At 49.8% G+C, this 21675-nt stretch overlaps 1 protein-coding gene across 1 annotated transcript; it reads left to right on the forward strand.

Moving 5' to 3' along the window:
• The first annotated feature begins 1992 nt into the window (after positions 1–1992).
• Positions 1993–15052, forward strand: LOC143658560 (uncharacterized). Its single transcript, XM_077130651.1, has 5 exons — positions 1993–2085; positions 5871–5962; positions 10436–10562; positions 11120–11254; positions 13708–15052. The coding sequence occupies exons 1-5, from the start codon at positions 2052–2054 to the stop codon at positions 15018–15020; spliced, it is 1701 nt and encodes a 566-aa protein (XP_076986766.1). The 5' UTR covers positions 1993–2051; the 3' UTR covers positions 15021–15052.
• Positions 15053–21675: the final 6623 nt, after the last annotated feature.

Here is a 21675-nt window from a genome sequence, read left to right on the forward strand (position 1 = left end):
CGGGGGCAGTCACTGCCTTGGCCAGTGGGACGGAGGAGAATGATTTGGGGGGAGGGGAGAGCACTTTGGGGCGACCCTCAAGAGGCGTTTGGGACGGGGGTGGGGTGGGGGCTGGGGAATAGCGTGGGAGGGGGCCTGCATGCTAAGAGGACTGGGAAACGGCCCCCCCCGCCAAGTCTGCAGGGGGTGCACACCTCCAAGCCCCAGCAACCTCTGGGCGCAGGGATCCGGGGCGGGGGCAGACCGAGCGGGGGTGTCAGCTGGCCGGCAGGGCTCCCTCGAGCTCCAGGCGTTGGTGAGCAGGTGCCTGGGTGTGGAGGGGCCGCGTGCACACAGGCCTCCTGCCTGGGGCTGCCAGTGCCTCCCCATGCCCGCAGACCTTGGGGCTTCTCCCAAAGCGTGTGTCCTTGCACGAGTTTGTGGGCGTGCCTCTGTGCGCCTGGGGCCCGCGAGTTGGAAGCTGCACATAGATCTGCCCATTTGGGGTGAGGGTCTGCAGCGGGCGGCCTGTTCCAGGAAGGCTGTGAGGCTGCAGGGTGTGTGTCTGCCCAGGGGCGGCCCACGTGTGGATCTGAGTTTCATTCCCGTCTGTGTGTGCCTGGGAGGCTCACCTTGTGCTTCTCACTTTTCAGGAGTGTGTGTCTGTCGTTGTGTGGGCCTGGGTGTCGCTGAGTGCGTGAATGTGCTTCAGCACCCCCATGTGTGCCGGTCTTCGGGGGGCTCTGGTTTTAAAGCAGCCTGCGGGGACCTGCGGGTGGCGGGTTGGGGAAGTAGGCCTCTGGGGCAGGAGTGTGCGAGTGTGTGAGTGTGAGCGTGTATAACCACGCGCCTGGGCGTAACTGTGGGTCTCCTGCTTTCACCTGCCCCTCCCCCCCAGTACCCCCAGGCCCCCGCCCACCAGCGCTGCAGCCCGGGGCTCTGCAGGTCCCTTCTAACCATGCTGCCTTTGGGGGAAAGGGGGGACCCGCGGGCGGGAGTGGGGGCGGGGCCCCGAGAGGAGGTGGAAGAAAAGACTCCGTGACCCTCAGCCCCAAATAACAATAAACCCCCAAGGCAGCCCATAACTGCCCAGGCTCCCTCCCTCGTGCACTGTTTTAATTGCTTGGCGCATATGTAATCATTTATTGGCCTTGTCTTTACAGAGGGGGAAGCTGAGGCACAGAAACGCTAAGTGACCGCCGAATTTGGTGCTGCCAGATAAACTACAGGACATGCACTTAAATTCGAATTTCAAAGAAACAATGAATAAACTTCGTTATATCTCAAGTATTGCATGGGACATATCCATACTTAAAAATAATTTAGTGAAATAAATTTTAAAAAGATTTTCTTTTCAACAGAAGCAGTCACTTGCATTATTTGGGCCATAGTTATGGTAAAAAATTGATCGCTGTTGGTCTGAAATGTCCCAGGGTGTCCTGTATTTTATTTGCTGAATCTGCCCCCCACCCCTATTCCCGAGGTCACAGAAGTAGTGAGGGGCAAGCCAGGAGCCCCCTCAGGCCGCTGGCCGCAGCTTCCTCCTCGCCCCTGAGACCTCTGCCCGGCGATGCTGGGAGGCCGCATGCAATGCCAGGGGTCTGCTCTGTCCAGCAGCCCAGGGGCAGGCGTGTCAGCACCCCGCTTCAGTGTCGGGGCCCCGAGGTCAGGGTCCAGCTCCAGGCCCCCGATGGGATCGAAACTGCGCAGCGCTGCCTATGGCCTTGGGACTGGGCAGAAAAGACTGCACTTATTGAGCGCCTGCTGTGTGCCGGGCCCCAGAGGTCACTTTTAACTGTTTCACCCAGCGATCCTGGGTGCCTCCTTTCCCTGCCCTCTCCTTATAGAGGGGCCCCTCTGCGCCTCAGGTGCGCGCCCAGGCTCGCTGCTCACAGCTGGGCCACTTCTGCGTGGCTCCGGGCGGGAGGCTGCCATCCTGCCCTTTCCCGGGTGGCCCGGGGAGGTGACAGCACAGCCGCTGACCCTGTACTTCCGCTCTTGTCTCTTGTCCCCTAGGGCGTCGCTGGGAGCAGGGACCCACCATGCTGTAACCCCGTGAGCACTGGAGGGCCATGGAGGTGAAGGCTGGGCCGATGGGTGCTGCAGGTGAGAGATGCACAGCCTGGGGTCCTGCATGGAGCTGGCAGGTGGGGGCTCTCCAGGGCACACAGATGGGGAGAGCTTGGACTCAAGACCCCCCTCGGCTGCTCCTGGGCTGGGAGAGGACGCCACCAGGGCCTGTGCCTCACGCCTCGTCTGTGACTCAGCCCACATATTGGGGTCCCCGCACTCCAGGGCAGCAGTGCGGGTTCTCGGGGCACCCTGGAGAGCACCCTGCCCTGGCCCCTTGGCTGCCAGGTCAGGAGGCCGTGGTGCCATCCCCGTGAGAGCCGTGGCAGCGGATCGGGGCATCCGGGCGATTCAGCCTGAGGGCTGGGCTCGTTGTGCTGCTTTTGAAGTTTGTACCTTCTCACTTTGCAATAACCGTAAGTCCACAGCACGGTGAAAAGGCAGCGCACCTAGGAGCTATGTGCTTGTCGCCCAGTGCCTGCGGGGTTGTGTCCTGCAGACGACAGCGCATCCCCCAAGTGGACCTGGCATGCCTTGGCCACGTGTGGATTCGTGTAGCCGCCGCAGCCAAGGCGCAGGACACAGCCCCCTCGTGCTGGTGCCCACTGCCCCCCATCACAGGGGCACCACTGACCCGCTGGCATCTCTGCACTGTGGTCGTTTTAGGAATGTGATGGCGGAAGCTTGCGCCTTGGCGAGGCTGAATGCGTCCCCTCCGCCTCGTGCGCTGTGGCAGCCCCACAGTGGGTGGGTGAATCCACGTGCGTTCCCCTCTCCTGCCGCGTGGGATCCGGGGTGTGTATGTGGTGGTGGTGGTGGGGCGCGGTTTTTTTATCACTCCCCCACCGCGGGGCATCCGTGCTGTCTCCAGTTTGGGGCTGTTTGGAATGAAGCCTGCGTGAAGGTTCACGGTCGGGATTGTTGGTCGCTGGGGGTGAGCGCCCAGGGGTGCGGTGGCTGCGGGCTTGGCCCAGCCCAGATGTGCTGCGGGGCGGGCTGCCGGGCTGCGCTTTTCCGCCAGGCCTCTGCGCCAGGACCAGGATGTGCCTTACTGCCTGGGGGCCGCCCGGCCCCTGAGTGGTCTCCCGGCTTCACTCCTGCCCCTCCCAAACTCCACGCCCCCGGCAGCCGAGCAGTCGCAGAGAATCGAGGCCTGGCCCGCAGCCCTCTGCCTGCGACCTCCCTGGGCTCTGTGCCACAGCAGTTCAGAGTTATTCACACTCCCCCCGGGCAGGAGGCCCTGCTGAGTCCACCCTGGCCGCAGCTCTGACCTCTGACCTCATCATGAGCATCTCTCCCACCCTGCTCCCTGGGCTCTGCCACCTCAGCCTCCTGGCTTTGCCTTGAACATCCCACCCCAGGGCCTTTGCACTTGCCACTCCCCCACCCCAGAATACTCTTCCCTCAAGGCTCACTTGGCTGGCACTGCCTCAAAACCGAGGTCAAAGGAAATTGTCCCCTCTTCAGAGAAGCCATCCTGCCCACCCCACTGTTAGCACCAGGCATCTGCCCCCTTCATCTCACCCCAATTTCTTTTCACTGGGGCATCCAGCGCCCTCTGATGTGTTCTCTGCTGCTAGCTTGGCCTTTGTCTCTCCGACAGGTGAGCCTCAGGCTGGCAGAGCGTTTGTCAGTGTCACCAGTGCCAGGGGCAGGGGGCTCCGGGGACAGGCTGGCAGAGCGTTTGTCAGTGTCACCAGTGCCAGGGGCAGGGGGCTCCGGGGACGGGCTGGATAAAACAAGGAGTCTCCTGGCACTAACGGTGAAGTGTCTGAGGCATGGAGAGGTCAGGGTTTGTAATATCACATGCATGGATTTGCATGTGTGTGCTCGTGCATGTGTTACATGTGCCTACATGCATGGGCGTACACAGCATGTGTGCATTTGTGTGTGTGTGCGTGCATGCATGTGGCCTTGTGGCAGCCTGGCTGGAAAGACGGACCTCTTTCCTGAGGAGGCGATGCCCGAGGCCCCCACTTCCGTGTCCTCCCCCCGCTTGGATTCTGGGAGATGGGCCTCTCCCTACAGGGGCTCTGGGCCTGGGAGTCCAGATCAAGACCTCAAGCCATCCAGCGGCTTTTTTCTGCATTTTCATTACAGTGGATGGCTGGGTGGGTTTAACCCAGTAACTGTATCATCTCTTAAACATTTCAATTTAGCTTCACTTTTTATTGGGAAATAATTGCATATGGTTAAAATTTCATAACAGTCTGAATGTAAATAGGGTTTTGGTTGCACAGGCTTATGCATTCACCGAAATTTATTGAAACGATGCCCTTCATATTGGTTTATTTCATCTCAAAATAACTAAATGAATATTGAACTCCCACTCATGGCATGCAGTCAAAAGTACCTAGGAAGGAAATTTCCTGATGTCTGCAACTTCCTCTGAAATGCATCAAAAAATAAGATGAATTGACAGAGAAACATGGATAGATCTATGCGCAGACACGTGACAATGCACGCTTAAAAGGCCGTCAGACCCAACTGCATGGGTGCTCACTGGGCAATTGTTTAACTTGTTTCAACATCTTCATAATGAAACATTGGGGAGGGGAAAATACAAAAGTTGCAGAGATGCAGAAGGCTTCACATACGAGGTAACCTCTCACCTCTCTTCCTCAGCTACCCAGCTCCCTCCCCTGAGGTAGCTCCCTTCCAGCTTCTTCTGTCTCTTCCAGAAAAGTCTGCACTCATACAAACACCCATATGTCCACACAGTCACGTGTGGTGTTTTTTCCCGCAAGAGGCAGCACACACTGTTCTCGGCCTTGTGTGGGTTTTGTTGTTTTTTCATTCCAGCTGCTTTCCCTGCATCAACCCACTTTTTGCAGTGACCTGTGAGCCTGTTGTGGGTGGGGAAACCGAGGGATGAAAGGCTTGAATGATTAGCTGGAGGTGGGATTTGCACCTTGGCTTCAGGGTCTGTGAGCCCCGGACTGTGTGCCCTTTCCCTGCAAGTAAAGATAAAGATGCCAGGTTCGCATTCCTGGCTGGGCGGGCTCCTCTGTTGGTCCTTACTGCACGCTAATGTTTTAGCCAGCCTCCTGCAGATGTGCTTCTGGATTCTTTCCAGCCTTTGGGGATGCAATCATGGATAGCTTGTCCTGGGATTTTTTTTGGCTCAAGGGGGCGTATATCACTGGGATAAGGGCCAAAAAAAGGAATTGCATTTGTAATTTGTATAGATATGGGCAAATACCCTCCAAAGAGAGACTGATTTCCATTGCCAGGGCTTGTACAAAATATATTTGGATCAGTTGCCACCTTTTAACTCTCAGAGATTTCTCCCAGAATCTCGATTTCTGACTTTTGAAACATTGGGCTTTTTGCCAGTTGGGCATTCCCAGATGACAGCTGCCCCTTCCTTTTGGGGATGGGCTCCCCAGCTTCCCTCAGACTCTAGTGTCCCATTACCTAACTCCAGCCCCTTCCCTAGTGAGCATTCCCTGCCTGTAACCTGTTGGCCTTTGGAATACGATTTCATGAACATCTGAGGGGACAAGCTCTGGAGCTGGAGGTGCCCACCCTTACCTCTTCCAGGCTGTGCAACCCTGAGCAAGTGTCTTAGCCTCTCTGTGCTTCAGTTTCCCTCATCTGTCAAGTGAAGTGATGATAGTTGCCCATCTCAGAGGGTTGCTGTGAAAAATCAAATGAGATTGTTCATTCGTGCAAAGTGCTTGGCAGAACCCCTGGCACACAGAAACTGCAAAATATGTGTTACCTCCTGCCAGTTGTTTCATTATGATTATGTTGTCAGTGAGTCGCCCACCCTCCGAGGGTAGGTGGCTTCATTACTCCTTGCTCCCCCCCCCCCCCAGCCCTGCTGTCTCACAGCCCTGCCCGTCCAGCAAAAAAGCTCATCAAAAAGAAGAGAAGAACGCCGGCCGGACTCCTGCCAGCCTGGAGCATGGTAAGCTTGCTTGGAATCTCCTTTTGGGCAGAGGGCAGTTCTGAGGGGGCAGCCACATCAGACCCCCTCCACCCAGCACAGTCCCCGCCGCACCCCAGCGTCCTCCTCGGACCTGGGCCTATCCCACAGGGGGGTGTTTTCCCTTGGGATGCTGCCTTCTTGCCTAATTCCGTCGTCTGCTCAAAAGTCACCTCCTCCAGGAAGCCTCCCTGATCAGTTCTGCCCCACTGCTCTCTAGCCCCTTCCTGTGCTTCATGTAATTATTGCTACCTGACCACGTGTTAGTTATTTGTTCGCGTCTCCTCTGCCTCCCCCACTAGCCAGTGAGCCCTGCGTGACAGACCCCACCCAGTGCCTAGAACAGTGTGTGGCACATGGCGGCCCCTCGGACCCATGGCTCAGTAAACCAAGAACAGAATTAGTGATTGGCGTCTGCCGAGGCAGGCAGTGGGGCTTTGTCCACCTGCAATCTGTTCCCCCTTCCCCTACTAACCACCCCTCCTTTCTCCCTGGGGCCTGCCGTGGCCCCACTCCCAGATGCTGCCCTGGGGGCGGGGCTGGTGCCACCCCACGTGCCGGGCCTGGCTGGCCAGAGCCCCCGAGCCCAGGGCAGTGCTGAGGACAGGCCCTGGGCTCTGGCTTCCACTGTGGGATAGCTCAGCCCGGACCTGGGGGGCGGCGGGGTGGGGGTGGGGGCGGCCTGCAGACCCCCTTGGAGCCACCCGGCGCTCCAGCCCCAGCGGCCACGGCTCAGGGCCCAGCGGTCAGGGACGTCTCAGGAGGGGCGTGTGACAACAACAACACACTGTTCATTTGGAAATAAGTTAAAACTCACAGAAAAGTAGCCAGAATGGCACAAAGATCGTGCGACAGACCTGTGACGACCCCCCCGTGGGTGTGGTCACTTGTGCAGAGCCCTCTCTGTTATTGCAGAGCTGCTGAGCACGGGCTGCGCCGTCCTCAGTGCCTCCGCGTGCTTCCAGGACACGCGCCCGCCCCAACGTGGCTGCAGCTCAGTGACTCGCTGTGCGCAGTTCCCCTGATCTGTCCTCCGTATTCCCATTTCCTCGGTTTGCCACATCCCGTTCCCCTGATCTGTCCTCCGTATTCCCATTTCCTCGGTTTGCCACATCCCGCTCGGGGTGCATTTTCCCTTCAGTCCCAGGGCCCCGGCTGGGGTTGGGGGTTGCGCTCAGCTGTCCTGTCCCGTGAGTGCCCTTTCGCTTGGAAACATCCTCAGTCGACTTGCAGACCCTGGGCATGCCTCCCCGTTTTGCCTTGCTGGCCGTACCCCTCCCCCCAGTAGATGGAGCCCCCACATTCCTGCCCAGACACCCGTATCTGGTGCCATGTCCTTCTCAGGACCTCACGCCTGGGTGCAAATGTCCTTCCACCCCTCACTGGCCCCGCAGTCCGCCTGGCAGCCCCGCCCCCGCTGCACCCCCAGCTCTGTCCCCACAGTTGTGCATGGTGGGAGACTGTTCAGGCCCTGCAAGTAAGTGTGGGCTGGGGGAGTCTGATTGGCCCGTTTGGGGCCACACATCCGTCCCAGAGCCAGTCGCCAGCTGGGATGACGGAGGCCTCTATTGCCCAGCCTGGGTCACTTGTCCTTCCCTACCTGTCCCCAACCAGGAGGGAGCCGATGGCTATGGAACAAGGCACCCAGCCTCGGCTGGGCAGCAGGACTCTGGGCCGCGTCTAGGGGCAGTGCTGATTGTCACAGCTCGAGGGGAGGCCGCTCCTGGCCTCAGCTGGGGTCCCAGAATGCCAGACATCCTGCAATACCCAAGGCAGCCCCTGCCCCTCACCTGCCAAAGACGGTCGAGCCCCGAGTGTCAGCAGCGTCTAGGCTGAGAAGCCCCGGGAGCGGGGAAGGCTGGCTCTGCAAAGGCAGGGGCAAGGAGCCGAGACACAGCCCGGGTGTGCCTTCCATGCCTCACGGTGGTGCATGCCCAGGGCTGAAACCACGGGCTCGGGCATCAGACGGCCTCAGCCACCAGCAGCTGTGGGACCTTATCTCCTCTGCGTTTCCGTTTGCTCATCTGTGAACAGGGCCAGCAGGCACCCTCGTGGCTGATGGTGGCCACTAAGTGAGTAGGCATTTGCACCACCGTTAGTGCAGAGCCCGGCATATAGGAGTCGTATCGTAAATGATGGGACACTTCCCTCCCTGGGGAAGGACAGATTGCCACTTCTAGCTCTTCCTCCTTACGCTCTCTTTTGTTACTGACGCTCTCCTGCCTCGGTCTCCTCATCTGTAAAATGGAGAGGCTACCCCAGAAGGATTAAATAAGATCATAACGTGCACGTACTCGGTATCCGTTAGCTGGAAATGAGTCTCACCAGAAATGACTAGTTGCTTACAAAGTGCCAGCGTTGTGCTAGATGCTTTTATTTCGGAAAAGAAGCATTTAAGTTTTTAAGAAAGCAGATTGTTTTAAGAAAGCATGTAGAAGAGGCTAAGGCAAAAGTAGTAACAGCTAAGGTATTTCCAGCTCTTTCTAAGCGCCAGGCATTTTTGTAAATTTTTTTCCCAGTGAACCCCTCTGATCCGCACACTCCCTTCCCAGGCTCGGCTTTGGAAACTGAGGCATGGAGGGTCCAGTCCCTTGACCAGAGTCCTGCAGCCCTAAGGTGGGGACTGTGGAACTCCAGCCCGGGCAGGCCGGCCCCGGGCCTGTGTGTAATCGCCCGTGGTGGGACAGCCAACTAACTGTGGCGCTAATGTCCTCTTCTTCCTCTGTTCTCTCTCCTTGAAGCCATTCCGCTCGCTTTGGCTTTCCCTTGCACACGGAGGATCCCTGCTCTGCTTTGCCTCGCAAAACTCCTCATCCTTCGAGACTCGGCTCAGATCCACCCCCTCTTTCAAGCCTTTTCTAGAGTTCCCGGAGATGCGCGTGTGGGCAAGTCTCCCCTCGGTCTTTCCGCCTTCTCTTGAGCTGTGATGTCGCTGTGGCTGTACCCATCTCTCAGCCCCCCATCTAGACTGGAAATCCCCGAGAGAAGCAGCTTTGACTGCTGTCATGTGCGATTCTAAAACACAGCTGCATAAATAAGTCCGAGTTGACCATTTGTCACGGGTCGGTCAGTGAGGAAGCAGCCCCGTGGCGCTGGCGACCGAGGCGTCTTCGACCTTGTGCTCTGTCCCGCGTGGCTGAAGATGGCTCAGCCCCCACACCCATCCGCGTCCTGGCCCACAGGAAGGCAGAGCGAGGGAAGGGGAAGACGAGCTCTTTCCTGCCAAGAGCAGAGTCCAGAAGAGGTGCTTATCACTCAGCTCAGGACCCACTGGCCAAAACCTCGCCACGTGGCATCTCCTGGCTGCAAGAGAGGCTGGGAAATGTGGTCTTTGGCTGGGCACCATGTGCTCCATCTGTGGCTTCTATTATCGTGGCGAAGGGGAATGGATACTGTGTCTACCACAGGCCTTGACGGCTGTGAAGGTTTGTCCCCAGCATCAGGCCATGCTGATGACATGAACAAACAGACCTCCTCTCTGGGGTCGGATATCTTTCCCATTAACTAGGACTGCTCCTCCCATTTTTTAAACAGAGATTCAAAATAATAATTAACATTCTTGATTACTGACCATATGCCAGGAGCTGAGCTAATTTCTGTACATATGTTGACTCACTTAATCCTCTGTGGGGGCAGGTACTATAATTATCTCCATTGTAGAGATAAGGGAATGAAGGTCCAGAGAGTACAGATCACTTGCCCTTACATGGTAAGTGGCTGACTTAGGATTCAAACCCAGGGAGTCTGTATCCAGAGACCGTGCTCCTAATCTTATGATATCTGCGTCACAGACGCAGGAACAGGAGAGTCCCAGGTGGTTATGCAACTGCTGAGTGACAGAGCCTCTTCCAGGGTCCTGAGGACTCCAGCCTGCCATGGCATCCAGTCCCTGCCTCTCCAGCTACCGCACAAGCACTTGGGACATGTGTGCAGCAGTTATCTACAGCCACGATAAGGCCATGTAACAAATAACTATGAAACATCAGGGGCACACGCAGCAATGAAGGTGGATAGGTGGCTCTGCTGCTCTTTGCTGGGCTCGCTCATGCAGCTCACGAAGGCAGCTGTCAACCAGTCTCGGCTTTTGCTTGGTGACGTGGGTCACTTGAACCTCTCACCCTCCAGCAGGCTAGCCTGGGCATGTTCCTGTGGCAGGGACAGAGATGCGTGCGAGAGGGAAACGTCAATTGCACAAACACTCTTCCAACTTCTAAATCATGTTCGTTAACACTCGCTTGCCAAAGAAAGTCCCATGGCCAAGCCCAGGTCAGAATGGGACGGTGCTGCATGGTGACATGGCGAAGGGCATGGATGCAGGGCAGGGCAAAGAACTAGGGCCAGGCTTGCAATGCCCCACAGTGCAGAACACGGGATGTTCCCCAAATCTTCCATTAGCTTTTCACTTCTATTCTTGAGCCAGTTCCTGGGTGAATAGGCAGGGGTTTGGTGTTCCAGGAACCAGTGACCTTCAAGGATGTGGCCATGTACTTCACCCAGAAGGAGTGGCAGCTGCTGAGACCTGCTCAGAAGGACCTGTACAAGGACGTGATGCTGGAGAACTATGGGAACCTGTCCTCCCTGGGTAAGGCGACCTCTCCACAGCTCAACTGGGCCCATGAAATGGGCTCAGTGATTCCAGAAGGCTATGAGGCTTCTGGAACACTGGCACAAGTTCTGTCCTAGGACTGGGTGCAGCTACCGAGGTTTAAATGGTGTTAGCTGCATCCTTTGGCTGGCTCTGCTCACTTTCTCGATAGACCTGCCAGCAGCTACAGAGGCACATGTTCAGCAGCAGTCATGGCAGAGAGCAGTGGCTCTGGGTATTCCCCCAAGTCCTGACCTCCACTCTAACTGTAACTGGCTTCAGTCACGTGACCACAGCTGGTGTAATCAGTGGCCATAGGGCACATACTAATTGGTTGATGTGCTTTGTGGAGGTGGGTCCAGCTTCCTAGGAACTGCATGGATCCCCAGCGATAGAAATGTGAGCTGGTGAGTTTGGGAGGTGGGGGCAGGAGAAGAGTTAGGTGAGGCTCGAGAGGCAGTTTCCCCAAGAACGCTTCGAAGGTTCTTCTGTGCAAACATCTGGGTTGGAAATGGGTTCTGGAAGGCACCTAACACTTCTTTCCTTCTGTGGAGCGGCGCGTCGGTTTCTCAAACCAAAGCTGATCACCAGGTTGGAGCAAGGGGATGAGCCTTGTGTCAAGGAGAGAGATGCTCCTAAAGCTCCCTGGCGAGGTAATGAGGGAACCACCACAATCAACATCTCCACTGGTGAGTAGAAGGGGACACCACTGAGATTCTCCATGGGGAACCCTCCCGTGAAGTTTTATCACGCTGAGGGGTTTGGGTAGGAGAGATAAGGCTGCAGGAACATTTCCTTCCAGGAATGCTTTTCAGTTCTACCTTGAGATATTCCTCCACTTGCACATTCTCATTCTCACACTTTCTTCTTCTCCATCCTCTTTATCAGATTCTGTGAGTTGCCAAGGACAGAAAACCTAACTTGGGACCATTGTACCTGCTGTTTCCTTTTACTGCAACGCTCTTCCCATGGATCTCTGCAAGGCTGATCACTGACTTCTCGGCTCAGTTCTCAGCTTCTCAGGGAGGCTTTCCCTGACCCCACTTCCCCATACACGCACACAGTACGCCCCCTCACACACACACGCGCGTGCGTGTGCGCACGCACATACATGTGCATGCGCACGCACACACACACACACTTTCCAAGTCATTTTCCATCATGCTACCTGGTTTTATTAAGTTTTTAAGGACAAGTCATTGCTTGGGACCTTTGTTCACTTATTACTTTATTGTCCGCCCCCCCCCATTAGAACATAAGCAAGAGCAGACACTGTATCTGTCTTTGTTCACTGTTTTATCTTCATTGCCTGTGATAAAGTTGAGCTTTGTGCCTTTCTCCATCTTGTACAAATTTCTGGTTAGGGGAAAACTAGAAACAGAGTATTAGGTTAAGTGACAGACCTTTTTCAATAGATTAAGAGACTCAGATCTGCCCAAGGTTTTGATGAGAATATATTTAAAGCAAAGATAAAGCACTGAATCCAAAAATACTTTATTGACATAGATGTATAGAAATGCACACTACATTGACTTCTCCAACCATTTCTAAGTATGTTAGGTAACACAGGACACCTCTAAGTGGTAAAGTAGCATACACGTATTATATATATTACATAATTGAGTCATTCAGCAAATGATGTTCCTTTTCTTTAATCCATTCAGTACATACATATTCGTGAGATTCATATCATTTTCCTTAAATTTCTGAGGTTCCAATATAAAAAAGCAGAACAAACTTAATAAGGGGGGAAATCCTTTGTCACAAAATGCAGCATCATTTATTCATTCAAATATATATATTGAGGAAGGCCATGGTGACTCAGTGGCAGAGTTCTCGCCTGCCATGCTGGAGACCCAGGTTCATTTCCCGGTTACAAAAAAAAAGATTATTGAACACCTTGTGTGACAGTTACTGTCCTTCACTCTGTGAGTTTAACGGTAGGAAAAATAAGCAAAGTCACAATTCCTATGATGCTTGTATTCAGACGGGGCTAGGCAGTCAATAAACAAAATAAGCACATATGCCAGGTGGTTTTATGTGCTGTGATAAAAGCAATGGATGAAAAAGTGAGTGAACTGAGATGGTAAATGACTCTGAAGATTGGACAACAAATTCATTTACAAGTCAGGTCATTTCCAAATCTCCATTTTCAACAAAATTGGAATTGAATCTAATTGAGCTGTCAGGACTAAGAGGTCATAATATGAATGTTTTTACTTATAACTTGGAAGAACTTAAAAGAATTGAGTGATTTTTTCTAAAATAAAGCTTCTATGTTATTACATGAACAAATTTTCTCATACACTGCATATATTCATATGTACGTGTGTAAAAGTATGTAAATACATATATGTACATATACACACAAAAATGGGAATTGAACTGGTATTGAACCCTGTCTTATTTTAGCAATAAATGTTCTATGGATATATGAAACAACTTGGAAGTTATCTATAAAACATTTTAACTTTCCATAATAAGTAATTATCAAAATGGAATGCACTGAATAATATTATAATACTGGTAAATATAGTTTTAGCTGTCAGAGCCTTATGATCATTGGGAATTTTAAAACTTAAAAATTGAATCAATATACTTTTGTCTTTTTGCAGAAAAGTGTGATGGAATGATCAATAAAAGACTTTCAATCTATGACCTTAGAATAAAATTCTGTGAGGATGTGCAATAGTAAACAATTTCAAGGAGAAACAAAAGGATGATTTAAATTTTTACCTGATAAATGTTCTTGCAAACATAATATTGAGTGAAAAGAGCAGACACAAAAGGGTGATGACTATAAGAATATCTTTATATAATGCACAGAAGCAGGCAAAGCCTATTTGTGGTATCAGAAGTCAGGGTAGTGTTTTTCCTAGGGGGGAGGCATTAATGACTGGGAGGGAATGTGTTGGGGAGGAGTTTCTGGGATGCTGCCTTCTGGCCACTGCATTTTGGGGTGCTTGCCCTCTGTGGTGCTGTTTCTTCATAATAGTGCTGTGTACATGAATATGCTCATTTATGAATAGTAATCAAGTTGTATACTTAAGATTAACATACTTTTTCTGTATCTGTGCTATACTCCAACAAAACAATTTTAAACAAAAATTAAAATGACATCTGATATCTAAATCTCTTTCAGATGGGATGACTGCGTGTAAACAGAGGACCTCATTCACAAGACCAGGAAGTTCTAAGAGGTCATTGCAGGGGAGGGTAAAGAAAATAACTCAAAGACGTGGCCCCCTGGTTGCTAGGCTAGATAAGGCCTTGAAAAGTAAGGACAGGCATCTGCAGGATAAGCAGGGACCTGGTCCAAAGCCAGCCACAGACCCATGCAAAAAAATCCTCCCTAGCAATAAAAGATGTGAATCTGTGGCCATGAGGATATGCTTGAGTAACATGTCCACAACTTTAACACCACAGAGCAATCCTAGAAGAAAGAAAACCCTGGAGAGAGATATCCATGAAAAGCTATACGAATCAGGTTTTAAAAAATGCCCAAGTATAAGAAAGGGGAAAGCTCATTTTAAATGTAAAGAATGTGGGAAAACCTTCAACCAAACTCTCCACCTTATTGAGCATGAGCGAATTCATACTGGGGAGAAACCCCACAAATGTGATGAGTGTGGGAAATCCTTCAGGCATAGCTCATACTTCTTTACACACTACAGAATCCATACAGGAGAAAGACCTTATAAGTGTAAGGAGTGTGGAAAAGCCTTCAACAGTAGCTCCACCCTCAGCAGTCACTACAGGATCCACACAGGAGAGAAACCCTTTAAATGTGATGAGTGTGGGAAAACCTTCAAGCAGAGCACAAAGCTTACTCGCCATCGAAGAGTGCACACTGGAGAAAAACCCTACCAGTGTAGTGAGTGCGACAAATCCTTCGGCCGCAGCTCATCCCTGACGGAACATAAGAGGATTCACACCGGAGAGAAACCCTACCACTGTAAAGTGTGTGGAAAAGCCTTCAGATGTAATTCCCATCTTTCAGAGCATCACCGAATTCATCAGGAGGAGAAGGCCTACCAGTGTAAAGAATGCGGAAAGAACTTCCGAAATGGCTCCCACCTTTCAGAGCACAAGAGGATTCACCTGCCAGGAACCCAAGAGCACTGTCAGGAGTGTGGAAAAGCCTTCCCGGGCAAGGCGGCCCTTCTCAAGCATCAGAAAAGCCACAGTAAGGATTGTATTTATCAGTGTGAGGAATGTGGAAAGGCCTTCCGGTGTAAGTCAAGCATCCAAAGACATGAGCGGATGCATGCCGGTGAGAGGCCCTATGTGTGTGCTAAGTGTGGAAAAGCCTTCACCGACAGATCAACTCTTAATAATCACTGCAAAATTCATGCTGGAGAGAAACCGTATCCATGCACCAAATGTGGGAAAGCCTTCCGGCAGGTCACATCCCTGACACGCCACCAGAAAACACATGTTAGAAAGGGACAATAAACTCATGGTGTATGAAAGAGACTTTGGCTAGAACTCACACTTTCACAATCACCAGAGAATTCAAAATAGAAGGAAACTACATCGGTGAACACTTGCTTCATTTTTCATCAGAGGTCTTCTATTAGAACAGTACTTCTTACCCAGAGAAAATTCTGTCCCTCCCCAATATCTGGAGACATTTTTGGTTGCCCCAGCTCTGTAGTGGGGAGCATCCTGCTGGCATCTAATAGGCAGAGGCCAGGGATGCTGCTGAACAACCTACAATCACAGCACAGCCCCTTGCCACAAAGAATTATCTGGCCTCAAGCTTCAATAGTGTTGCTGTCGAGTAACCCTGTTTTAGACAAAAGCCCTATGGGTAATTGAATTTGAGAAGGAATCGAAGAATAGTTTTCTGTGCTGTCCAATGCAGTGGTCACTAACTACATGTGGCTATTTAAATGAGTCAAAATTAAATAAAATTTTAAAATCAGTTTCTCAGTCACACCAGCCACATTTCAAATGTTCAATGGCCAAATGTGGTTAGTGGCCAGCAGACTGTATTGTACAGATATAGAACATTTGCATCATCAGTAAAAGAGCTATACAGCACTGGTTTATATCTCTAAGTTATCAGAATTATCACCCTCATAGCTTTGAGAAAGTGGGAATGTGGGATGCAGCTTGGGTAGACTGAACTTCTGTGTTCAGCACAGCTAAATATAGTATTTTATAACGTGCTATTGGAGAGTTTCTTTTGCATATTGGTGCCTTGAGCACTTTGAGTCTCAGGATTGGCGAGTACCCAGACCAGTAGACACCTCCATCATGTCTGGGGAAGAATAACCAAGGGCTTACTAATAATGCTACTGATAAAAGCTAACATTTCCTGAGCACTTCCTCCTGCAAGTACGGTGCTAGGCACTTTGAATAGATTATCTTATTCAATTCCCACCAGACTGCTATGAAATAGGAACTATTGTGATTCCCTTTATGTAGTGAGAAAACCAAGGCTTGTGAGAGCCTTTGCTGTTTTTTAAAGATTATTTCAAAACTTGAATATAGAGCAAGACGATTGCTATTTTTATATTGCACTCTTTCAAATTCGCACAATTTGAATTTTCACAAAACATGTTTTTTCTTTTTTGTTTTGTAAAAACTATCTGTTTACATCTCTGTCTAACTGTCCTTGAGTGCAGGGAGCAGTTTGGGCTTTCTTATGGCAGGAGAGGACACAGAGGAAACTCTAAATTAGGGGTCAGCAAACCATGGTCCATGGGCCAGATTTGTCCCACTGCATTGTGTGTGCAGATACGTTCTTATTGGAACATGGCCGCATCCACTTGTTTACACGTCCTCTATGACTGCTTTTGTGCTCCAACAGCAAGAATCATTGCGACAGTGACTGTGTGACCTTCAAAGCCTAAAATATTTTCCATGTGATCTCAGCGAAAAAGTTTACCAGCTCCTGCTCTAACTAACCGACCAACGGACATGAATAAGGACAAAAGTGTGGAGTTGTTAGAGAAAGAGAGGAGATAAACTCTAGATTGGGGTTTGTGAGCTTTTACGACTGTGACCCACAGTATAAGATATAACATATATTTTGTATCGTGAACCAGTGCACACTATATACATGTGTTTATATGTGTGAGCGTGTGTTTGTAGATACTTGAAGGACAGGTTAAACAAAACAATACTTACCCTCATCACATGCAAGCACTTACTCTCTTTCACTTAAAAAAATGCTGATCAGAAACTTCCAAGCTGATTTCATCCACCGTCATAGTGTGTGATCCACGATGTGAAAACCACTGCCTTGATGGCTGGCAATACACACTAAGATCAGAACCTGCCATTGCCTCCTTTTTGAGATTCTCAGAGAGCGAGGGAGTCTACAGCCGCCAGTTGGGGCTGTGGGTGGTATCCTCATTGGAGGATGTATCAGAAAGCAGAAGGTGGAAAGCACCAAGATGTTTGGGCTGTTGCTTTGCTTGCTTCAGCAGTGGCTTAGAGAGAAGAGTGAGGTTCTAGAGATAAACCCAGGCTCTCTGGATTGCTTTCATGTCCTCCAGGACAGTTCCCTGATGCCTCCTCCCTGGCATTTGGAAGGTTGGAAGATATACAGATTCTCAGGAGTTGGGGTGGAAAGAGGACGGTTGGGTCTCTCCAAGGACTCCAGTGGGACTTAAAATGAGAACAGCCTTTGGCTAAGTGGCAGCATCCTTCTGGAAATCATCTCAGGAGTGGGGCTAGGTTGGATGGTGAGGACTCCACGTGGCAGGTTATTACAGCTGTTGTTGTCTGAGCACCACTGGAGTGTGGGGAGGGTGGTGGATGGAGGGGATTCCTCTAGTGTAAGCCAAGAATGGGTCTGTATTATTCACCAGGGGTTTTGGTTGCAAGTAAAAGAAATCCAACTCACACTTGCTTAAGTGAAACCAACAGCACCAAAAGGAACTTACTGGCTCACAGACTTTGGAAGGCTCCTGGACTGAAGGATCTTTGACATGGTCAAGGGCTTCAGAGACTGGAATTGAGGATTTCATGTGGACAGAATGTGTTGCTCATCTCTTCTCTCTGGTTCTCGCTGCATATCTTTGCCTTGACCTTCTTTTAACAGATGGGAGTATTCTCTGTGTTGAGGGGAACATCCAGGGGACCACAGGCAAAAGGAGAGTTCCTTTGTCCCACACACTCTGCATCAGAAGGGTACCTATTAGGCTGCTATAACCTGGGGGAAGGGTGGGGGAACCTATTTTTCTTTTTTTGTTTGAGAGGTAGTGAGAACATGTCACTTTTGTCTGTGAATAAACAATCACTCTGGCTGGAGGGGACAACTAGGTGGAAGCATGGAGGTGAACCAGAAGGCTGTTGGGGTCACCAAAATAAGAAGTAACAGTGTCTGTCTGGTGAGGGAACACAGAAGTGGATGGCTTCAGGGCAAGTAAGTTTGCTCAAGCCACTCTGCTAGGAATTGGTTGTGGGAGACGAGGTGTCCTGGATGATACCCTGGATTCTGCCTTGAGCCAGAGTGAAGTGCTAAGATCTAAGATGAGCAAGTCGTGGGAGGAACAAAAATAGGACAACAGGAGATTGGGCGAAATTGGTTTTTAATTAAGGTAGTGTTGGCAAGTGTGCATTAAATTGATAAATAGTTCATCAACCTTTGTGTCTGCCTGCTTTTATCAAATCACATCAGTACTCATGTCACTCCCTCCCACCTCGTGTCACAGTCCAGGAGTGAGTTTACTGCCTAGTTCGCTCTGATCTTGGTGGCAAGATGAAAGCTTAGGGTCAATACATTCATTCATTAGTTTATCCCCAAATCATTTATTGGTACAATGGAAAAGTCAACATATGAATGGCAAACTGAGAAAGGAGATACTTTTAGAGCAGAAGATCAATGAGGCAGGTACAAGGATGGTCATTCCAGTTCTCTCTGTAGAGTAAATGACTGAATGCCACCTAAATATTCATGCACAGGGGACTGGTTCAACAAATTGTGGTAAAGTCGTTCAGGAGAATGGTCTTCCACCACTAAAAAGAATGAGGCTGCCTCTTTCCGTGCCTGGAGCAGCCGCAGCTCGTGGTCCAAAGAAGCACTTGAAGCATGTGGCAGTGCTGAAGCATTGGGTGCTGGACACACTCCCGGGTGTGTTTGCTCCTGTCCAACCACTGGTCCCTATAAGTGTCTCCCTCTCCATCATTTTCTTAAGGAAAGGCTTAAGTATGCCATGACAGGAGATGAAGTAAAGAAAATCTGTATGCAGCAGTTCATAGAGATTGATGGCAAGGTCTGAACTGACATAACTTATCCTGCTGGTTTTATGGATGTCATCAACATTGACAAGCCAGGAGAGAATTTCCGTCTGATCTCTGATACCAAGGGTCCTTTGCTGTTCATTGTAATATGCCCGAGGAGGCCAAGTACAAGTTGTGCAAAGTGAGGAACATCTTTGTAGGTGCAAAAGGAACTTCTCATCTGGTGTGATCACCAACCAAGAGAGACTGCCTGGCTCTTTTGATGTGGTTCAATGAAAGGTGCCACCTGGTTTTCCAATATTTTTTAAAAAATGTTTTATTAATTAAAAAAAATTACAGAAAGAAACACAAACATTCCCAATATGTGATCATTCCATTCTACATATATAATCAGTAATTCACAATATCATCACATAGCTGCAGATTCATCATCCTGATAATTTCTTAGAACATTTGCATCAATTCAGAAAAAGAAACATAAAGACAACAGAAAAAATAAAATGAAAACAGAAAAAAAACATACATACCATACCCCTTACTCCTCCCTTTCATTGATCACTAGCATTCCAAACTAAATTTATAACATTTGTTCCCCCTATTATTTATTTTTATTCCATATGTTCTACTCATCTGTTGACAAGGTAGATAAAAGGAGCTTTCCAATATTTTTGTTACTGGCAATGGCAATAAGCTGTGGATTCCTCTTCCCCAAGGAAAGGGTATCTGCCTCCCAGTTGCTGAAGAGGGACAAGAGGCTGGCAGCAAAACAGCAGTGGGTGAAATGATCTTTGGGTGATACAGATGGAGAGCTCTTTGTGGCTAATTAAAAATAATAAAGTATGATTAATTGCCTCTTGGAAAGAAAAAGAACGAGGCCATTTTGTATGTACTGAAACAGCAATATTCCAAAATGTACTGACTAAATCAAGAAAGAAAACAACTGACAAAAGAGTCTGTATGGCAGGATATCATTGGTATAAAAGAGTTGTGGGGCGGTATGGAAAATTTGCATACATTTTATATGCATATGTATATATATACACACATATACAAATAAGTCCACACACATTATTTCTGAAGGAATACACGAGAAATTGGTAATATTGGTAGGAGTTGACTCTGGGGAAGGGAACTGGGTGGCAGGAGATGGCTCTTTCACCAAAAACCAGTTTATACTGTTATATATTTTAACCACTCTGGCAGAAAGCACAAGTCCCCTGATATCAATTCCCCCTTTCTTCCATCATATTATAACTCCTGAATTTTTAGCTGACACCTGGCTTCTTGGAATAAGGATGACATTTCTCATTCTCCCTTGTAGCTGGGTGTGGCCACTTGATAAAGCTCTGGCCAAGGAGGAGTAAGAGCAAGTGAGGAACAATTTTCCCAAGACAGCCGGCACACACCCTTCGCACCTCTGTAATCCTCTTCTGTGTCCTGCTGCCTGGGATAGGACTGCAACAGCTCGAGTCCTGCTCACCATCTTAAACCATGAAGATGAGGGATGGTGGAGCTGGGAGCTGCAAGGTCCTTGGTTCTTAATAACTTTGTGTAGCTGAGCTGCCCATATGCCCTTCCCTGCCTACCCCTATGCTAGTTCTTTCAAGCAGAAATAGAGTAAGAATGACAAACATGAGCCACATCGGTCATTTTAAATTTTTAATAGCCAAAGTAAAAAATTACAATCAAACAGATGGGAAGATGAGATAAATTTTAATAATATTTTAATTTAACCCAACATATCTGAAATGTTACCATTTCGCATGCACACAACATTGAAAAGTATTAATCAGATATTTTACATTTTGCATTGCTTTCACAAATCTGTTTAACACTTTATACTTACAGCATATCTCAGTTTGGACCAGCCACTTTTATTTCAAGTGGTCAACAACCGCATGTGGCGAGGGACTGCCATATGAGATAGTGCAAGCTTGACCATTCACCCAACAGAGAAGTACAGGGCTATCTCAGTTCAGCACTGCTTTTTTGGGGTCAATGTTGCACCTATACACAAATAGCTGATATCACCCTAGGTATATATTATCTTTCAAGTGTTTTTGAAGTATTGTATTGAGTTAACTAAAGCCCTAAGAGGCTCCTTGTGTACCAAGCCCAGATGTGTATGGTGGATATATAGTTAAGATGGGGCATGATCTCGGCTCTCAAGAGTTCCTCGTCTGCTGAGAAAGGCAGGTGAGTCAGGATGGACTCACGGTGCAGTGTAAGGAGTGCTGTGGTAGAGCCTGCGAGCCTTGATGAGGGGCTTCAAACTCAGCCTCATATTCTTATCCCCTTTTCCTTAAAGTGGGTGTGCAGGGACTTTAACTTGATCTTGTTTTATGAAAATCAGGATTCTGAAGAGAGACTCCAAGGCAGCAAGACATTTGGTGTGGCCCTGGCAACGAAAGATGCCAGGAAATCTTCTTTTTCTCCCTCTGGTAGTTGAATACAGCAATGCTCAGTTTTTCACTCCTCTCACAAAGAGATGAATCTCTCCCCACCTCTGGGCTCTGGACGTAGCTATGTGACCTCCTTTGGCCAATGGACAGTTAGCAAGAGGAAAGCAAAAAGAGGCTTGAGAAAGCACATGCATGTTTCCATTCTTGTTTCCCTGCAATTGACATAAAGCCTGCCTGGGCTGGTCTGCTGGAGGGATGCGAGAAAAGGAGAATGGAGTTGTCCCAGCTAAGGTCATCCTAGACCAGCCACCCTCCCCACTGACCCCCAGCTGACTGCACACATGAGCCCAACTGGTCTCAGCCAAGCCTGGCCCAGATTGCCAAGGCCACCACCCAACCCAGAGACTTGGACACTGGGGTAAGCCCACTAAGTGTCAGGCTGGTTTGTTATGTGATCATCACCAACTGGTACACAGCATCACTGGGGTCATAGATAGCTTCATATATTC

Source organism: Tamandua tetradactyla, chromosome 16, assembly GCF_023851605.1.
Source record: "Tamandua tetradactyla isolate mTamTet1 chromosome 16, mTamTet1.pri, whole genome shotgun sequence".
NCBI classification, from domain to species: domain Eukaryota; kingdom Metazoa; phylum Chordata; class Mammalia; order Pilosa; family Myrmecophagidae; genus Tamandua; species Tamandua tetradactyla.